General features: G+C 45.7%; 1 protein-coding gene across 4 annotated transcripts in view; it reads left to right on the forward strand.

The window, feature by feature from the left end:
• Window positions 1–14,830, forward strand: part of abat (4-aminobutyrate aminotransferase) — a 95,023-nt gene that overhangs the window by 66,038 nt on the left and 14,155 nt on the right. For all 4 annotated transcript variants that reach the window (XM_033041170.1, XM_033041169.1, XM_033041168.1 and 1 more), the window contains exons 6-10: window positions 4,467–4,516; window positions 8,032–8,112; window positions 9,238–9,330; window positions 11,416–11,478; window positions 12,913–12,976. In XM_033041170.1, coding sequence (XP_032897061.1) covers window positions 4,467–4,516; window positions 8,032–8,112; window positions 9,238–9,330; window positions 11,416–11,478; window positions 12,913–12,976 — 351 coding nt within the window. The remainder of the gene's footprint in view (window positions 1–4,466; window positions 4,517–8,031; window positions 8,113–9,237; window positions 9,331–11,415; window positions 11,479–12,912; window positions 12,977–14,830) is intronic.

A 14,830-nucleotide genomic window follows, 5' to 3' on the forward strand; every position in this document is an offset into this window, starting at 1 on the left:
TGTTTGCACAAACTCACACAAACAGCACGATTGCGTCCCATTAGATGCGACTGCTGCCGCCCAACAATGCAGCTGCACTTATTGGCATCACCAATTGCATGCTGTGTTTCTACAGAATGCCCCAATTTGACATCTCCGCAAGAACAAATGCTATAATCAGTGGTTTCCATGTAAACCTTTGCGTACATGCACAGTCATGTTGAAACTGCCACGGCTGAACTCATCTTCTGCATTGACCTTTTAGAAGAGAGCTGCGAATAACCCATTTTTAAAATGACTGGATTTGGTTTATAAATGCTGAATTAATAATGGTGGATGCAAGTTATTTGGTAAACAATCAGTTTGTGTTCTGGATGCATGTGTTCAATGCTGGATGGAAGCCTAGAACATAGAACATAGTACAGTACAGAGCAGGCCCTTCAGCCCACAATATCTGTGCCAAGCATGGTGACAAGTCCATCTCATATCTACCTGCGCATAATCCATATCCCTCCATTCCCTGCATATCCATGTGCCTAGCCAAAAGCCTCTTAAACGCCACTATCGCATCTGCCTCCACCAGCACCCCTGGCAGCGCGTTCCAGGCACCCTCTGTGTGTGAACGGCAATGTACCCCGCACATCTGTACACGTTGGCTCTCTGAGTGTAAAGCTGTACAAAGTACAGTATGGAGAGAGTTGAGCATCTTTGTGTGTTGCGCCATTAGCTGAAGGCTTCCTGCCAAAGTGGTACGGAAGTGTGTTCTAAGTGCTAGTGGCTAACAGGAATCAGGTGACGGGATTTGTTGCTGCCTACAAAAGTCTTGCAAGACGGCTTCAAGACGGCAGTCCATCGAAAAAATCAGTTCAATCTTACACGAACAACAGCAAAAGAGAAGAGGGCTGCAAAAATAACAGGCTATTAACACAAAAACATAATGAGAAAATAAAATAAAAAACCTTGGTGAAGCCACAGAGATAGTCTGCAGTGTTCTAGTGTTGAACTTGGTTCAAGAATCTGATGGTTGTAGGGAAGTCGCCTGAAAGGGCTTCAAGTGACACGCTTAAAAACTGATCCAGATGATTTACTTCAAAGTTTATAATCTCTGCATGAAGATATGTTGTGTATAACCAGCTAAACTGGATCTCATTATGCTAATAGCTGGTGATAGGTGTTCAAACTGAAGCAACACTGTAAAAGACATATTTACCGTAAAAGATGTATTTATGTCCACAGTAAAATATACATTTACCGTACTTACTGTACTTACTGGAAAATTGATTGACCATATCTAAAATGTTCAAGAAAGAACTGCAGATGCTGGAAAAATCAAAGGCAGACGAAAAATGCTGGAGAAACTCAGCGGGTGAGGCAGCATGTATGGAGCAAAGGGATAGGTGACGTTTCGGGAAACTCAGCGGGTGAGGCAGCATCTATGGAGCGAAGGATTAGACCCTACCGGGTCTCAACCCGAAACGTCACCTATTCCTTCACTCCATAGATGCTGCCTCACCCGCTGAGTTTCTCCAGCATTTTTGTCGACCATGTCTGAAAGGTTATTTAAAATGGTTGTCAGTGTAATAATACAATTAATGGCTGTTGCCTAGCAACCCAGTCAGCAGTGGTAAATTAATTTTATGTCTCTTATGAGCGTCGGCTAATATGACGTGGGTCCCATCAAATGCTACCTACAGACTAAATACACACAAAGTGCTGTGTTAACTCAGCAAGTTATAAGGTCATAAGGAATAGGAGTAGAATTAGGCCATTCAGCCCATCTACTCCACCATTCAATCATGGCTGATCTATCTCTCCCTCCTAACCTCATTCTCCTGCCTTCTCCCCATATTCAATGACACCCGTACTAATCAAGAACCTATCTATCTCTGCGTTAGAAATACCCACTGACTTGGCCTCCACAGCCTTCTGTGGCAATGAGTTCCACAGATTCACCACCCTCTGACTCAAGAAATGTCTCCTCATCTCTTTCCTAAAATAACGTCCTTTAATTCTGAGGCTGTGACCTCTAGTCCTAGACTCTCCCACGAGTGGAAACATCCTCTCCACATCCACTCTATCCAGGACTTTCACTATTCTGTACGTTTCAATGAGGTCCCCCCTCATTCGTCTAAACTCCAGCGAGTACATGCCGCATTTCTGGAGAACGTGGATAGGTGACGTTTAGGGTGTGAAGAAGGGTCCCAACCCGAAACGTCATTTATCCATGTCCTCCAGAGATGCTGCCTAACCCGCTGAATTACTCCAGCACTTTGTACTTTTTTCTCTCTCTCGTAGACCATCACCTGCAGTTCCTTGTGGCTACAGTTAACCACAGGCTACAGGGATGTGAGAGGCAGCATCATGGGAGTTTTCAATCCATCTTATGGGCCTGAGGAAGAGCCCAGAGTGACAGGGCCAGAATTATACATCCTACAACTCAACAAGATCAGAACTGGAGACAGGCCACTGACAGAGTTCAGCATGAACCTCTAGACCTGATGCCAGTTTAGTTTAGAGATACAGCGTGGAAACAGGCACATCGGCCCACCGAGTCCACGGTGAACAGCGATCCCCACACACTAACACTATCCTCATGCACGAGGGACAGATTTAATCTATACCAAGCAAATTAACCTACAAATCTTGTACATCTTTGGAGTGTGGGAGGAAACCAAAGATCTCGGAGAAAACGCACGCAGGTCACGTGGAGAAGGTACAAACTCCGTACAGATAGCACCCATAGTGGGGATCGAACCGGATCTCCGGCACTGCAAGTGCTGTAAGGCAGCAACTCTACCGCTGCACCACCGTGATCGCCCGATGTCAGTTAATCAGTGATTAACCTGATGCCAGGAAATCAGTGCACAAACAGCAGACAATAACTAATGCAACGCATACTAACTCCATGACCACAGTCAAGGCCAGGTTTTAATCTGCAAGGCAAAGAGGAATGACATTTTGGACGTTGATCTTAGCACAGGAATCAAAGATGTCGATTTGTGAAAACAACGCTCCCATAGATTCTTCACAGATCAACATCCGTGCTGGGAAAAAAAGCAACTCAGCAAGTCAGGCAGCATCTCTGGAGAATATGTGTAAACTTATCCATTGTCTCCAGAGATGCTGCCCGACCCGCTGAGTAATCCCAGGACTTTGTGTCTGTTTTTGTAAACCAACACCTGATGTTCCTTGTGTCTACATTTCACTGGTCCACTGGGAAATCACATCGAGGTGTGCCTGCCTTGCAGAAGTGGCAGGAGTTCTGTGGGACTATCTCCCACTGCTACGTCTCTGTGATTCCCACGGCTCTCATATACACTGTGAATGGCATAATTATAATCATGTATTGTCTTTCCGCTGACTGGATAGCGCGCAACAAAAGCTTTTCACTGTACCTCGGTACACGTGACAATAAACTGAACTAAACTGGACTGAAACTGAACTAGCCTACTCTCCGACTATGTGTACGCCTGTCCATGTTCTCCACAGATGCTGCCTGACCCGCTGAGTTACTCCAGCACTCTGTGAAACGTAACCTATCCATGTTCCCCACAGATGCTGCCTGACCCACTGTGTTACTCCTGCACTCTGTGAAACGTCACAAACATAATCCATAATGTAATTAATTTTGTGAGAGACCATGAGGCTTTGTTGACCATTGGGCTTCGGTGATAGTGTTCTGTCGAGGGTTGTCGGGCCGGGAGAGTCACGGAGATTGGGAAGAGGCGAGGCAGTGGTGTTAAATATGAGGATGAGAATCTTGCTGAGTACAGCGGGAATAAAGGGAGGGGAAAGATTTAATAGGAACCTAAGGGGCAACGTTTCACTCAGAGGGAGGTGGGTGTATGATTCAATGGTCAGAGGAGGTAGTTGCAGCAGGTACAATCACCACATTTGGTCAGGAACATGGATAGGAATGGTTTAGAGGGATATGGGCCAAACATGAGCAGTTGGGATCACATACCAATCGACCGATGAGAATCGCCACGATGCGATTGTAAAATATAAAATATAACATCACAACAATTGTCCGTGTCGTTCAGCCTTGCACATGGATTGTAAAATCGTAACTAAGCTGAATCTTATCTACTACCTGGTTGTATGTTTGCTGTTGCACTTACGAAGTATGTTTGGAAATAACTTAAGGAGCTGCCAGCTGCGACATTACTTGATCAACTTCTCATTAGTAGATATCCAGCTAGCTGTAGTGTTCCTTCATTGACAATCTCCTGAATTTGATTTTTCTTTAATTTGAAATCTGATTGAGCCATATCAACAATTACACAGCTGATCAATACAAATCTGCAAATTACCATTGTTTATTCTTGCAATGATTTTCTTGTGCAAATGCAACTGATTTGCCGTGAATATATGAGCTCAATTTCTGTATTCGAAATGCTGATGAATAATTTAATCTAAAATAAAATCAGCCAGTAGTAATGTAGAAATGGAGGCATGTTGGTAACGTGTTCTCTTTTACTGTCCAGGTTACAACCACCCCGCACTTATCAAGGTGCTGCAGAATCCTCACAACGTGGTATGTACCTGCTTATTTACCTGCCCCAGTTACTTTATGCATCCTGTATGTATCAGCACATGCCAAACGGTGGTGCAGACAGCTTTAGTGTCCTTGTTAGCCCAGCCCAAAGCTCAGCAGCAGCACGTTGACAATGTCCACAGGTGAATGGTCTCAGGTCATTGTACCTGGCATTTCCTCAAAGCCCCACATCACAAGTCCTGAGTGTTTTATTGTTATGTGTCCCAGATAGAACAATGAGATCTGTAAGTACCTCACTCTCACACTGGTTGGGGTACAAGCATCTTTAATGTTCAGCTCATCATCACATAGGCAGTACATTCAGTCTACTGCAGCTACTGAAGATAGTAGGCGAGTTCTTACACTAAAGCATGCTTTAGGCAGTTATAATTACTAAGCATTCTGATTGGCTAACATGCAATAGCCAATCTACAAGACCCTTACTTGCAGCAGCACAACAGAATATGTAAGCATAGTACACTGTAAACAACATAATAAATGAGAGGAAAATAAAGTTCAGTGTGTATATCAAAGGTTTCAAAGGTCTTTAATTGTCACGTGTACTAATTAAGGTACAGTGATATGTGAATTACCATGCAGCTATACGATAAAAAAGCACCAAGACACACAACTACATAAAAGTTAACATAAACATCCACCACAGTGGATTCCCCTCATTCTTCACTGTGATGGAAGGCAAAAAACTCCAATCTGCTTCCTCTTTATTCTCCCGCGGTCGGGGTAGTCGAGCCATCCACAGTCGGGGCTGTCGAAGCTCCCACGTCGGGGGGGGGGGGGGGGTCGAAGCTCCTGCGGCTTAGAGTTCCTGAAGTCGGTCTCTAACCAGAGACCACGGGCTCTGAGATGTTAAAGTCCGCAGGCACCCACGGTTGGAGCGCGGAGACCGATCCCTGGCGAAGGGATCTCAGTCTCCGCGATGGTAAGTCCGCAAGCTCCTGCGGTGGAACTCTCGAAATTAGTCTCCAGCAAAGGCTGCCAGCTCCTCAATGTTAGGTCGCAGTGCAGAAGGAGATACGATACGGAACTCCCCCACCCCCACCCACATAAAACAAGAACAGTAAAAACATACGTTTAACACATACTAAAAAATCAACAAAGAAGGAAGGAACAGACAGACTGTTGGCGAGGCCGCCATTGCTGGCGCCACCCGGTGGCTATATATACACATACTCACAAATACACATATACCTGTATAATCATAAATGTCTCATATAATCTATACATATGTGTATTTGTGAGTATGTGTATATACATACGCACACATTAAAAAAAACATAATTGTCCAATAATAACAATAATAGTCTATGTAGTTTTGAGGTTGTCGTGTTTAATCGCTGTCGGGAAGAAGAACCATGTGTGCGTTCACCTGAGATTCAGAGCAAGCTCTCAGCAATGATAGTGAATAAAGACCCAACTGCTTTCTCATGGAGCATAATCAGCATTTCACAATGTTTTGTATTTGAATTAATGCAATATTTTCTTTTGTTTTAAAGTAGTTTGGAAACATGAATATGTTTCTGTGTTTACGTGCTGTAAGGCAACACATGTTCTGGGTTAATTTGTGAGAATTCTGTTTGCATTAATTCAGGAGTAAAAAAAAAGTCTCTTTTTCCACACCAGAGTTTGTCAACTGGGTACAAAGAGATGTTTAAATCATGTGCTCGTGTGAATCAGATGTTGTGCATTCAGTTCCCAGTAAGACACATTATGAAGAAACAAAGAAATTCAGACCATGCTTTCGGTATGGTTTACAGCAAAGAAAAACACAGAGTGCTGGAGTAACTCAGCGGGTCAGGCAGCATCTGTGGAGAACATGGATAGGTGACGTTTCACAGAGTGCTGGAATAACTCAATAGACAATTGACAATAGGTGCAGGAGTAGGTCATTCGGCCCTTCGGGCCAGCACCGCCATTCAATGTGATCATGGTTGATCATCCCTAATCAGTACCTCTCAGTACCAATCAGCATCTCTGGAGAACTTTGCCGATAAGAGTATCTTGTTAGTTCCAAAATCAGCTCTGTGCCTTGGTTTGTAAATCCTCGAGAATATTTTAATCATTGTAGGGAACATAGTGTACAGCACCCCAGCCCCTGGTTCACTCAAGGTTCAAGATAAGTTTAAACTTTTGTTTGAGAATTTATTTGCTCCGACTTGATTCATAGTCGGAGCAAATAAATTCTCAAACAAAAGTGACTTATCTTGAACCTTGAGTGAACCAGGGGCTGGGGTTCTGTACACTATGTTCCCTACAATGAATAAAATATACTAGAGAATTTACAAACCAAGGTACAGAGCTGATTTTGGAACTAACAAGATACTCTTATCGGCAAAGACTGAACGAGTTGGTCTAGTTTCTCCACAAATGAGAAGGTTGATATTAGAGGTCTCTGAAGTTGGAGACCAGACAAGAAGATAATGCGAGAGAGACCCAAAACAAGGCTCTGTTAATGCAACGATGAATTCAAGAGAAATGTCCTTGTGTGGATAAGGTTGTGGAACATGCTTCTATAAGTATTGGGAAAGCACAGACGCACTTAAGGGGAAATAGATAAAGATGCGGAAGAAAGCAAGGATGGATTTGCTGACACTAGATGAAAGTTTAATGGAATGATGCAGGACTGGACAGCAACAAACTGTTTCTGTGCTGGGAATTCAATGAAACTATGGTTTGTGTGTGGCACAAATGTTAATATTGATGAGAAACTTTGAAAAAGTTAATGGGGCCTAAATTATTCCCTGGTTGGTTAGTTAGTTAGTTAGTTAGTTAGTTAGTTAGTTAGTTAGTTAGTTAGTTAGTTAGTTAGTTAGTTAGTTAGTTAGTTAGTTAGTTAGTTAGTTAGTTAGTTAGTTAGTTAGTTAGTTAGTTAGTGACTAATTATCTAAATATTGGCAATCCCCTTATTTAGTTCCTTTAAAATTAGGAAGATTTAAGATGCAGTGTGGAAGTCATTGGTCAACGTGAAGCACAGAAAGAGTTTTAGCCAGTGACAAAAAGCTGAATCAAACAGCTGGCAGGTTTTGGGAAGTAGAGTCAAGTTTAGGTCAATGATCCCGTCTAGTGACACAGGTGGGCGGTCTACCAGAGGTCTACCAGAGGTCTACCTGAGGTCATTCATAAAACCAGAAACACAACTGGGGGAGGACAGTGAGGATCTTTGTTTCTTACACAGGCGAGTTTTAGGACATGCAGCCACATCTGAGGCAGTGTGAAGAAGGGTCTCGACCCGAAACATCACCCATTCCTTCTCTCCAGAGATGCTGCCTGTCCCGCTGAGTTACTCCAGTATTTTGTGTCTATCTACCTGCAGTTCCTTCCTACACTCTAAGTATTATTTGATTGTGCCTTGAGCCTGTGAAAGTCCTTGTTTCTTTAACTGTTCTCACGTTGTCTCCTTTACAAAGGTTTCCGAGTGGTTTAACCCCAGGTGTGTTGGTTAGACCTGTGTCACTTCTGATGGGGTAATGACTCCTTAACTTTCTGTTTCCTCACAGAGTACCTTCATCAACAGACCTGCCCTGGGATGCCTGCCCCCTGAGGATTACGTTCAGAGACTGTCCGAGTCGCTGCTTTCAGTGAGTCTCACCGTGAGCGAGGTGTTGGGCTGAGGGTGGGGGACTGCAGAGACGAGGTGTTGGGCTGAGGGTGGGGGACTGCAGAGACGAGGTGTTGGGCTGAGGGTGGGGGACTGCAGGGACGAGGTGTTGGGCTGAGGGTGGGGGACTGCAGAGGCGAGGTGTTGGGCTGAGGGTGGGGGACTGCAGAGACGAGGTGTTGGGCTGAGGGTGGGGGACTGCAGGGACGAGGTGTTGGGCTGAGGGTGGGGGACTGCAGAGACGAGGTGTTGGGCTGAGGGTGGGGGACTGCAGGGACGAGGTGTTGGGCTGAGGGTGGGGGACTGCAGAGACGAGGTGTTGGGCTGAGGGTGGGGGAGTGCAGGGACGAGGTGTTGGGCTGAGGGTGGGGACTGCAGAGACGAGGTGTTGGGCTGAGGGTGGGGGACTGCAGAGACGAGGTGTTGGGCTGAGGGTGGGGGACTGCAGAGACGAGGTGTTGGGCTGAGGGTGGGGGAGTGCAGGGACGAGGTGTTGGGCTGAGAATGGGGGAGTGCAGGGACATGGGAGATTTCAAGCCCTTTGATCGTGTGTGTTTTCAGCTTACAGTTCAATATCCCATTGTGAATGCAGAGTCATAAGGTCATAAGGAATAGGAGTAGAATTAGGCCATTTGGCCCATCAGGTCTACTCGGCCATTCAATCATGGCTGATCTATCTCTCCCTACTAACCTCATTCTCCCGCCTTCTCCCTATAACTCATACTAATCAAGAATCTATCTATCTCCGCCTTAAAAATATCCACTAACTTGGCCTCCACTGCCGTTTGTGGCAAAGAATTCCAGATTCACCACCCCCTGACTAAAGAAATTTCTCCCCATGTTCCTAAAAGAACATCCTTTAATTCTGAGGTTGTGACCTCCAGTCCCAGACTCTCCCACTAGTGGAAACATCCTCTCCACATCCATCTCTATCCAAGCCTAGAGTCTATGTTGGTAGCAAGATCTTATCCTAACCAATCTGAAGAAGGGTCTCGACCCGAAACGTCACCCATTCCTTCTCTCCAGAGAACCTGCCTCTCCCGCTGAGTTAATCCAGTTTTTTGTGTCTATCTTCAGTCTAATCTTGACTTTCTTCCTTCATCAGGTAGCTCCTAAGGGTTTGAAGCAAGTGCAGACGATGTCCTGTGGCTCCTGTTCCAACGAGAACGCCTTCAAAGCAGCGTGCATCTGGTACCGAGTAAGTTTAACGTTCTTCCCCACCATCCTTGAGCCTTGAAATGTAGTGTTTAAATACAGATCGTAAATACAGCAGTGTTTGTGGTGCTTTGTGAAATTAGAAGCGAGTTTCACACTAATTCTAGTGGGTAATAGAGTCCCAGACGTGTACAGCAGGGAAACTGACCTTTCAGCCCAACTTGTCCATGCCAACCAAGTTGGCTTCCTTGGCTGGTCCCATTGGCCTGCGTTTGGCCCTCTAAAACCCTCCTACCCATATATGAGTCCAAAGGAATAGGCAACGTTGGCCTATTTCTAAGGAAACGTCACCTTTTCCTGCGCTCCATAGATGCTGCCTCACCCGCTGAGTTTCTCCAGCTTTTTTGTCTGCCTTCAATTTTTCCAGCATCTGCAGTTCTTTCTTAAACATATCTGTCCAAATGCCTTTTGAAAAGTGTACCTGTGCTTCAATAATTTGAGTATTATACAAGGAAAACATAATGGCAATGAAGATGGCCAAGCTTGCTGGGTCTTGCAAGGTGTTGGATAGTTTATTGAGTGAGTTTCCTGATGAGCAACAACAGCCATTCACCCAGGAGCTCATGTTGAGTGAGTGCTGCCTCTGGTAAAGCCAAAGGCCTGATGCTGAGACCATCGTGAACGTGGACAATCAGACTCTGCACAAGACCATGTCCTTGTGTCTGGAGCTGGTGATGTCTCCGTCAGATCAGCCCAGCCCACTGAACCATCGAGCAAAGCCAAAGCTGAAATGTTTCTCAATATTCCTACACTTTAGACTTTAGAGATACAGCATGGAAAGAGGCCCTTCAGCCCATCGAGTCTGCAGCGACCAGCAATCACCCGTACACAAGCACTATCCTACACACTGCAGGCAATTTACAATGTTACAGAAATCAATTCACCTACAAACCCGCTTGTCTTTGGAGTGTGAAAGGAAACCGGAGCTCCTGGAGAAAACCCACGCGGTCACGGGGAGAACATACAACCCCAGTATAGACAGCACCCGTGGTCAGGATGGAACCTGGATCTGTGGCGCTGTGAGGCAGCAACTCTACCGCCCGCTTTGGAAGATTCAAAAATTACTTTAAATTATATAAGCTGTTTTGTTAAATTGCTTTATTAAAATATTTAAAATAAAATGCACCTAAAATCCCCTTGAAATCATTCTGAACATTGCAGCAAGGGGAATGTGGGACTGGTGGATGGGAGATGAGCATGAGGAGAAGGGGAACGGAACAGGGTGTCGGGGCTGGGGGGAGGTGGTGGGGGAATATGTGCTGACCAGGGTGGGGGGGAATTGGAGAATTAGATGTTCACACCGTTCTGTTGTAAACTAGCCAAGCTGAATATGAGGTGCTGTTCCTCCAGTTTGTGTGTGGTCTCTCTCTCTCTGCCAATGGGGGAGGCCCAGGACACAAGGGTCGGTGTGGGAAGCATCTTCAGGTGTAGTTGGTACCAGCACATGGTCCGGCCCCAGCAGTAGTTGCCAGGTCAGCTCATCTCCTCACCCAAAGTGTGTCAGCCGAGGAAGTGCTCTACTTGCTGAAGGGCAAGAATTGGAACAAGGTTAATTCCCGGGATGGCGGGACTGTCATATGCTGAGAGAATGTAGCAGTTGGGCTTGTACACTCTGGAGTTTAGAAGGATGAGAGGGATTCTCATTGAAACATATAAGATTGTTTAAGGGTTTGGACACGCTTGAGGCAGGAAACATGTTCCCGATGTTGGGGGAGTCCAGAACCAGGGGCCACAGTTTAAGAATAAGGGGTAAGCCATTTAGAACGGAGACGAGGAAACACTTTTTCTCGCAGAGAGTTGTGAGTGTGTGGAATTCTCTGCCTCAGAGGGCGGTGGACGAAGGTTCTCTGGATGTTTTCAAGAGAGAGCTGGATAGGGCTCTTAAAGATAGCAGTCAGGGGATATGGGGAGAAGGCAGGAACGGGGTACTGATTGGGGATGATCAGTCATGATCACATTGAATGGCGGTGCTGGCTCGAAGGGTGGAATGGCCTACTCCTGCACCTGTTGTCTATTGTCTGTCACCACTTTTACTAAATGACCTGTCTGCCCGTCTCCTTCTGTTTAGAACAAACAAAGAGGAGAGGTGATCCACACAAAGGAAGAGCTGGAATCGTGCATGATCAACCAGGTAAACCCTCCAAACTCTCGACGCCGATAACAATTGCAACTCCTTCAAGAATTGTAGCCAGCACCCGTATAAATGTCTTTCTGTTGTATTGCGTTACATTCCACCAGTGGGAAATGTAATCATCATCGTTGAAAACATTAGCGATGCAGTGGCGCTGGTTTCCAACGGGAAACGTGACGGACGCACCACACATCTCTGTCCTCCAGTTCCTGCGGACTTCCGCCGCTGGAAGTATAGGATTTTGGTGTGTGTGTGTGCGTTATCATCATTCCTTACAATGCGATGTACAACAGTGATCGTAACTTCTACTGAAAATAGACAATAGACAATGGGTGCAGGAGTAGGCCATTCGGCCCTTCGAGCCAGCATCACCATTCAATGTGATCATGGCTGATCATCCACAATCAGTACCCCGTTCTTGCCTTCCCTCCATATCCCCTGACTCCGCTATCTTTAAGAGCCCTATCTAGCTCTCTCTTGAAAGTATCCAGAGAACCGGCCTCCACCGCCCTCTGGGGCAGAGAATTCCACAGACTCACCACTCTCTGTGAGAAAAAGTGTTTCCTCGTCTCCGTTCTAAATGGCTTACTCCTTATTCTTAAACTGTGGCCCCTGGTTCAGGACTCCCCCAACATCGGGAACTACCTCCTCTGGCAGCTCGTTCCCAACACCCACCACCCTCTGTGTGAAAAAGTTACCCCTCAGATTCCTATGAAATATTTTCCCCTTCACCTACTCTGGGCCAGAGACTCTGCGCATCGACCCGATCTGTTCCTCTCATTTCATTCCGAGTATCTTGTGAACAGATCTTGTTTCTGATAATGGAGACACAAGAACTGCAGATTCTGATGTCTTGATCAAAAGACAAAGTGCTGGAGGAACTCAGCTGGTCAGGCAGCATCTATGGAGAGAATGGACAGACAATGTTTCAGGCCGGGACCTGTCTACAGACTGGAGACCTGCTCAGTTCCTCCAGTACTTTGTGTTCTGCTCCTGTATCTGATGAACTGTATTACGATCTATAAAGGCTGCTGAGGTTTTGCAACAGAAATATTGGCAAAGTAATTCAGAAAAAATTGGACAAAAGGTGCTGGAGTAACTCAGCAAGTCAGGCAAGATCTGTCGAGAAAAAGGATAGGTTCTAAAGAAGGGTGTTGATCATTTGTCTCCAGAGATGCTGCCTGACCTGCTGAGTTACTCCAGCACTTTGTGTCTGTCTTTAGTATGAGCCAGCGTCTGCTGTTTTTTTGTTTCTAATTCACAAACGACATCTTTCTCAAAATTGATGAACTGATGGCTTCTCATGGTGCAGGTTCTACCAGGAATGCAGAGGGGGATTTGAAGGTAAGTGTGCCAGTGAGGTGTGTGTACGTATTTAGCCTTCATGTGAAACGGTGTCACCTAGTGGTGTCTGATTGCTGCCTCTTTCTCCAGGCTCCGGGCAGCCCCAACATCACCATTCTCTCCTTCATGGGTGGATTTCATGGACGGACGTTTGGTAAGGAACAAATTCCACAGATTTTTAAAAAATATATATATTTTTTTTAAATAACTTATGAATAAGTGAAGATAGACACAAAATGCTGGAGTAACTCAGCGGGACAGGCAGCATCTATGGAGAGAAAGAATGGGTGATGTTTTTAGGCCGAGATCCTTCTTCAGACTCAATCATTATGAATGTATTTGGCTTCAAGCCACTACAAGAATGAGCATAATGCCCCTGTCCCACTTAAGCGATTTTTTAGGTGACTACAGTCAACTAGGCTGTCGCCACATGGTCGCCGGGGGGTCGCCTGTATGGTCGTGAGTCGTCTCCTCAGTTGCCCAAAGAATCGTAGCGTTGTTCTGGTCGCCGCTGGATTTTGAAATGTTCAAACCTTTTCAGCGACAGTGGCTTGTCATAGGTTGTCGCCGATGCTGACTTCGGTGAATTCCATTGGCGACTACCTACGTCAACCGGCGACAGGTACCGGCGACTGAATTGTCTTACCTTGTCGTGGGTGGTCGCGGGTGGACGTAGGTTGTCGTAGGTGGACGTCCTAATGGGTCGCCAGTTGTAGACTAGGAGGTAGGTTGTTGTAGACGTTGTCGTAGGGGGGTCCATTCACTGTTTTTTCGGCGACCTGCTACGACTATGACTGTTGCCGAACAAATCGCCTAAGTGGGACATAAATCTCTGTCACTTGTGGGAGACTCGTTAAATACTTGTAACATTCTGGCCTATGAGGTTAATGCTGATCGGAGATAAATTAGAGAACCGTCACTTCTAACCAGATGCCCAGTGAAAGTTATGAAGGGAGTAGGCAAAATGATTTGGAAATAAATGTAAGGATTGTTAGAAAGATAAGCAAGATAATGGGAGAATAGACAGAGGTGAAAAGGAACTGCAGGTGCTGGCTTACAACAAAAGACACAGTGCTGGAGTAACTCAGCGGGTCAGGCAGCATCTGTGGAGAACATGGATAGGTGACATTTCACAGAGTGCTGGAGTAACTCAGTGGGTCAGGCAGCATCTATGGAGAACATGGATAGGTGACATTTCACAGAGTGCTGGAGTAACTCAGCGGGTCAGGCAGCATCTGTGGAGAACATGGATAGGTGACATTTCTCAGAGTGCTGGAGTAACTCAGCGGGTCAGGCAGCATCACTGAAGAACATGGATAGATGATATTTCGGGTTGAGCCCTTTCTTCGGGAAAGTAGTTGAGTGTTTTGGTAAAGATGTTAAAGAGGTTCGAGGAGAGAATCTGTTTCCGGGTAATTATTTGCTGTTCTTTAGCTCACTGTGACGTGGCTTTGTATTGTGGTATTAGAGGAAATCACCAATCCAATAATAATAATATACTAACAATAAAAATGTTGACATAATTCTGACAATTAAATATTTAGATTCATAGAGTGATGCAGCGTGGAAACAGGCCCTTCGCCCCCAACTTGCCCACACCGACCAACATGTCCCATCTACACTAGTCCCACCTGCCCGCGTTTGGCCCATATCTCTCCAAACCTGTCCTATCCATGTACCTGTGTAACTGTTTCTTAAACGATGGGATAGTCCTTGCCTCAACTACCTTCTCTGGCAGCTTGTGCCATACACCCACCACCCCGTGTGTAAAAATGTTACCCCTCAGATTCTTATTAAGGGAGTTAGATGTGGCCCTTGTGGCTAAGGGGATCAGAGGGTATGGAGAGAAGGCAGGTACGGGATACTGAGTTGGATGATCAGCCATGATCATATTGAATGGCGGTGCAGGCTCGAAGGGCCGAATGGCCTACTCCTGCACCTAATTTCTATGTTTCTAAATCTTCTCCCCTTCACCTTAAACCTATGTCCTCTGGTCCTCGATTCACCT

Source organism: Amblyraja radiata, chromosome 22 (assembly GCF_010909765.2).
Source record: "Amblyraja radiata isolate CabotCenter1 chromosome 22, sAmbRad1.1.pri, whole genome shotgun sequence".
NCBI lineage: Eukaryota > Metazoa > Chordata > Chondrichthyes > Rajiformes > Rajidae > Amblyraja > Amblyraja radiata.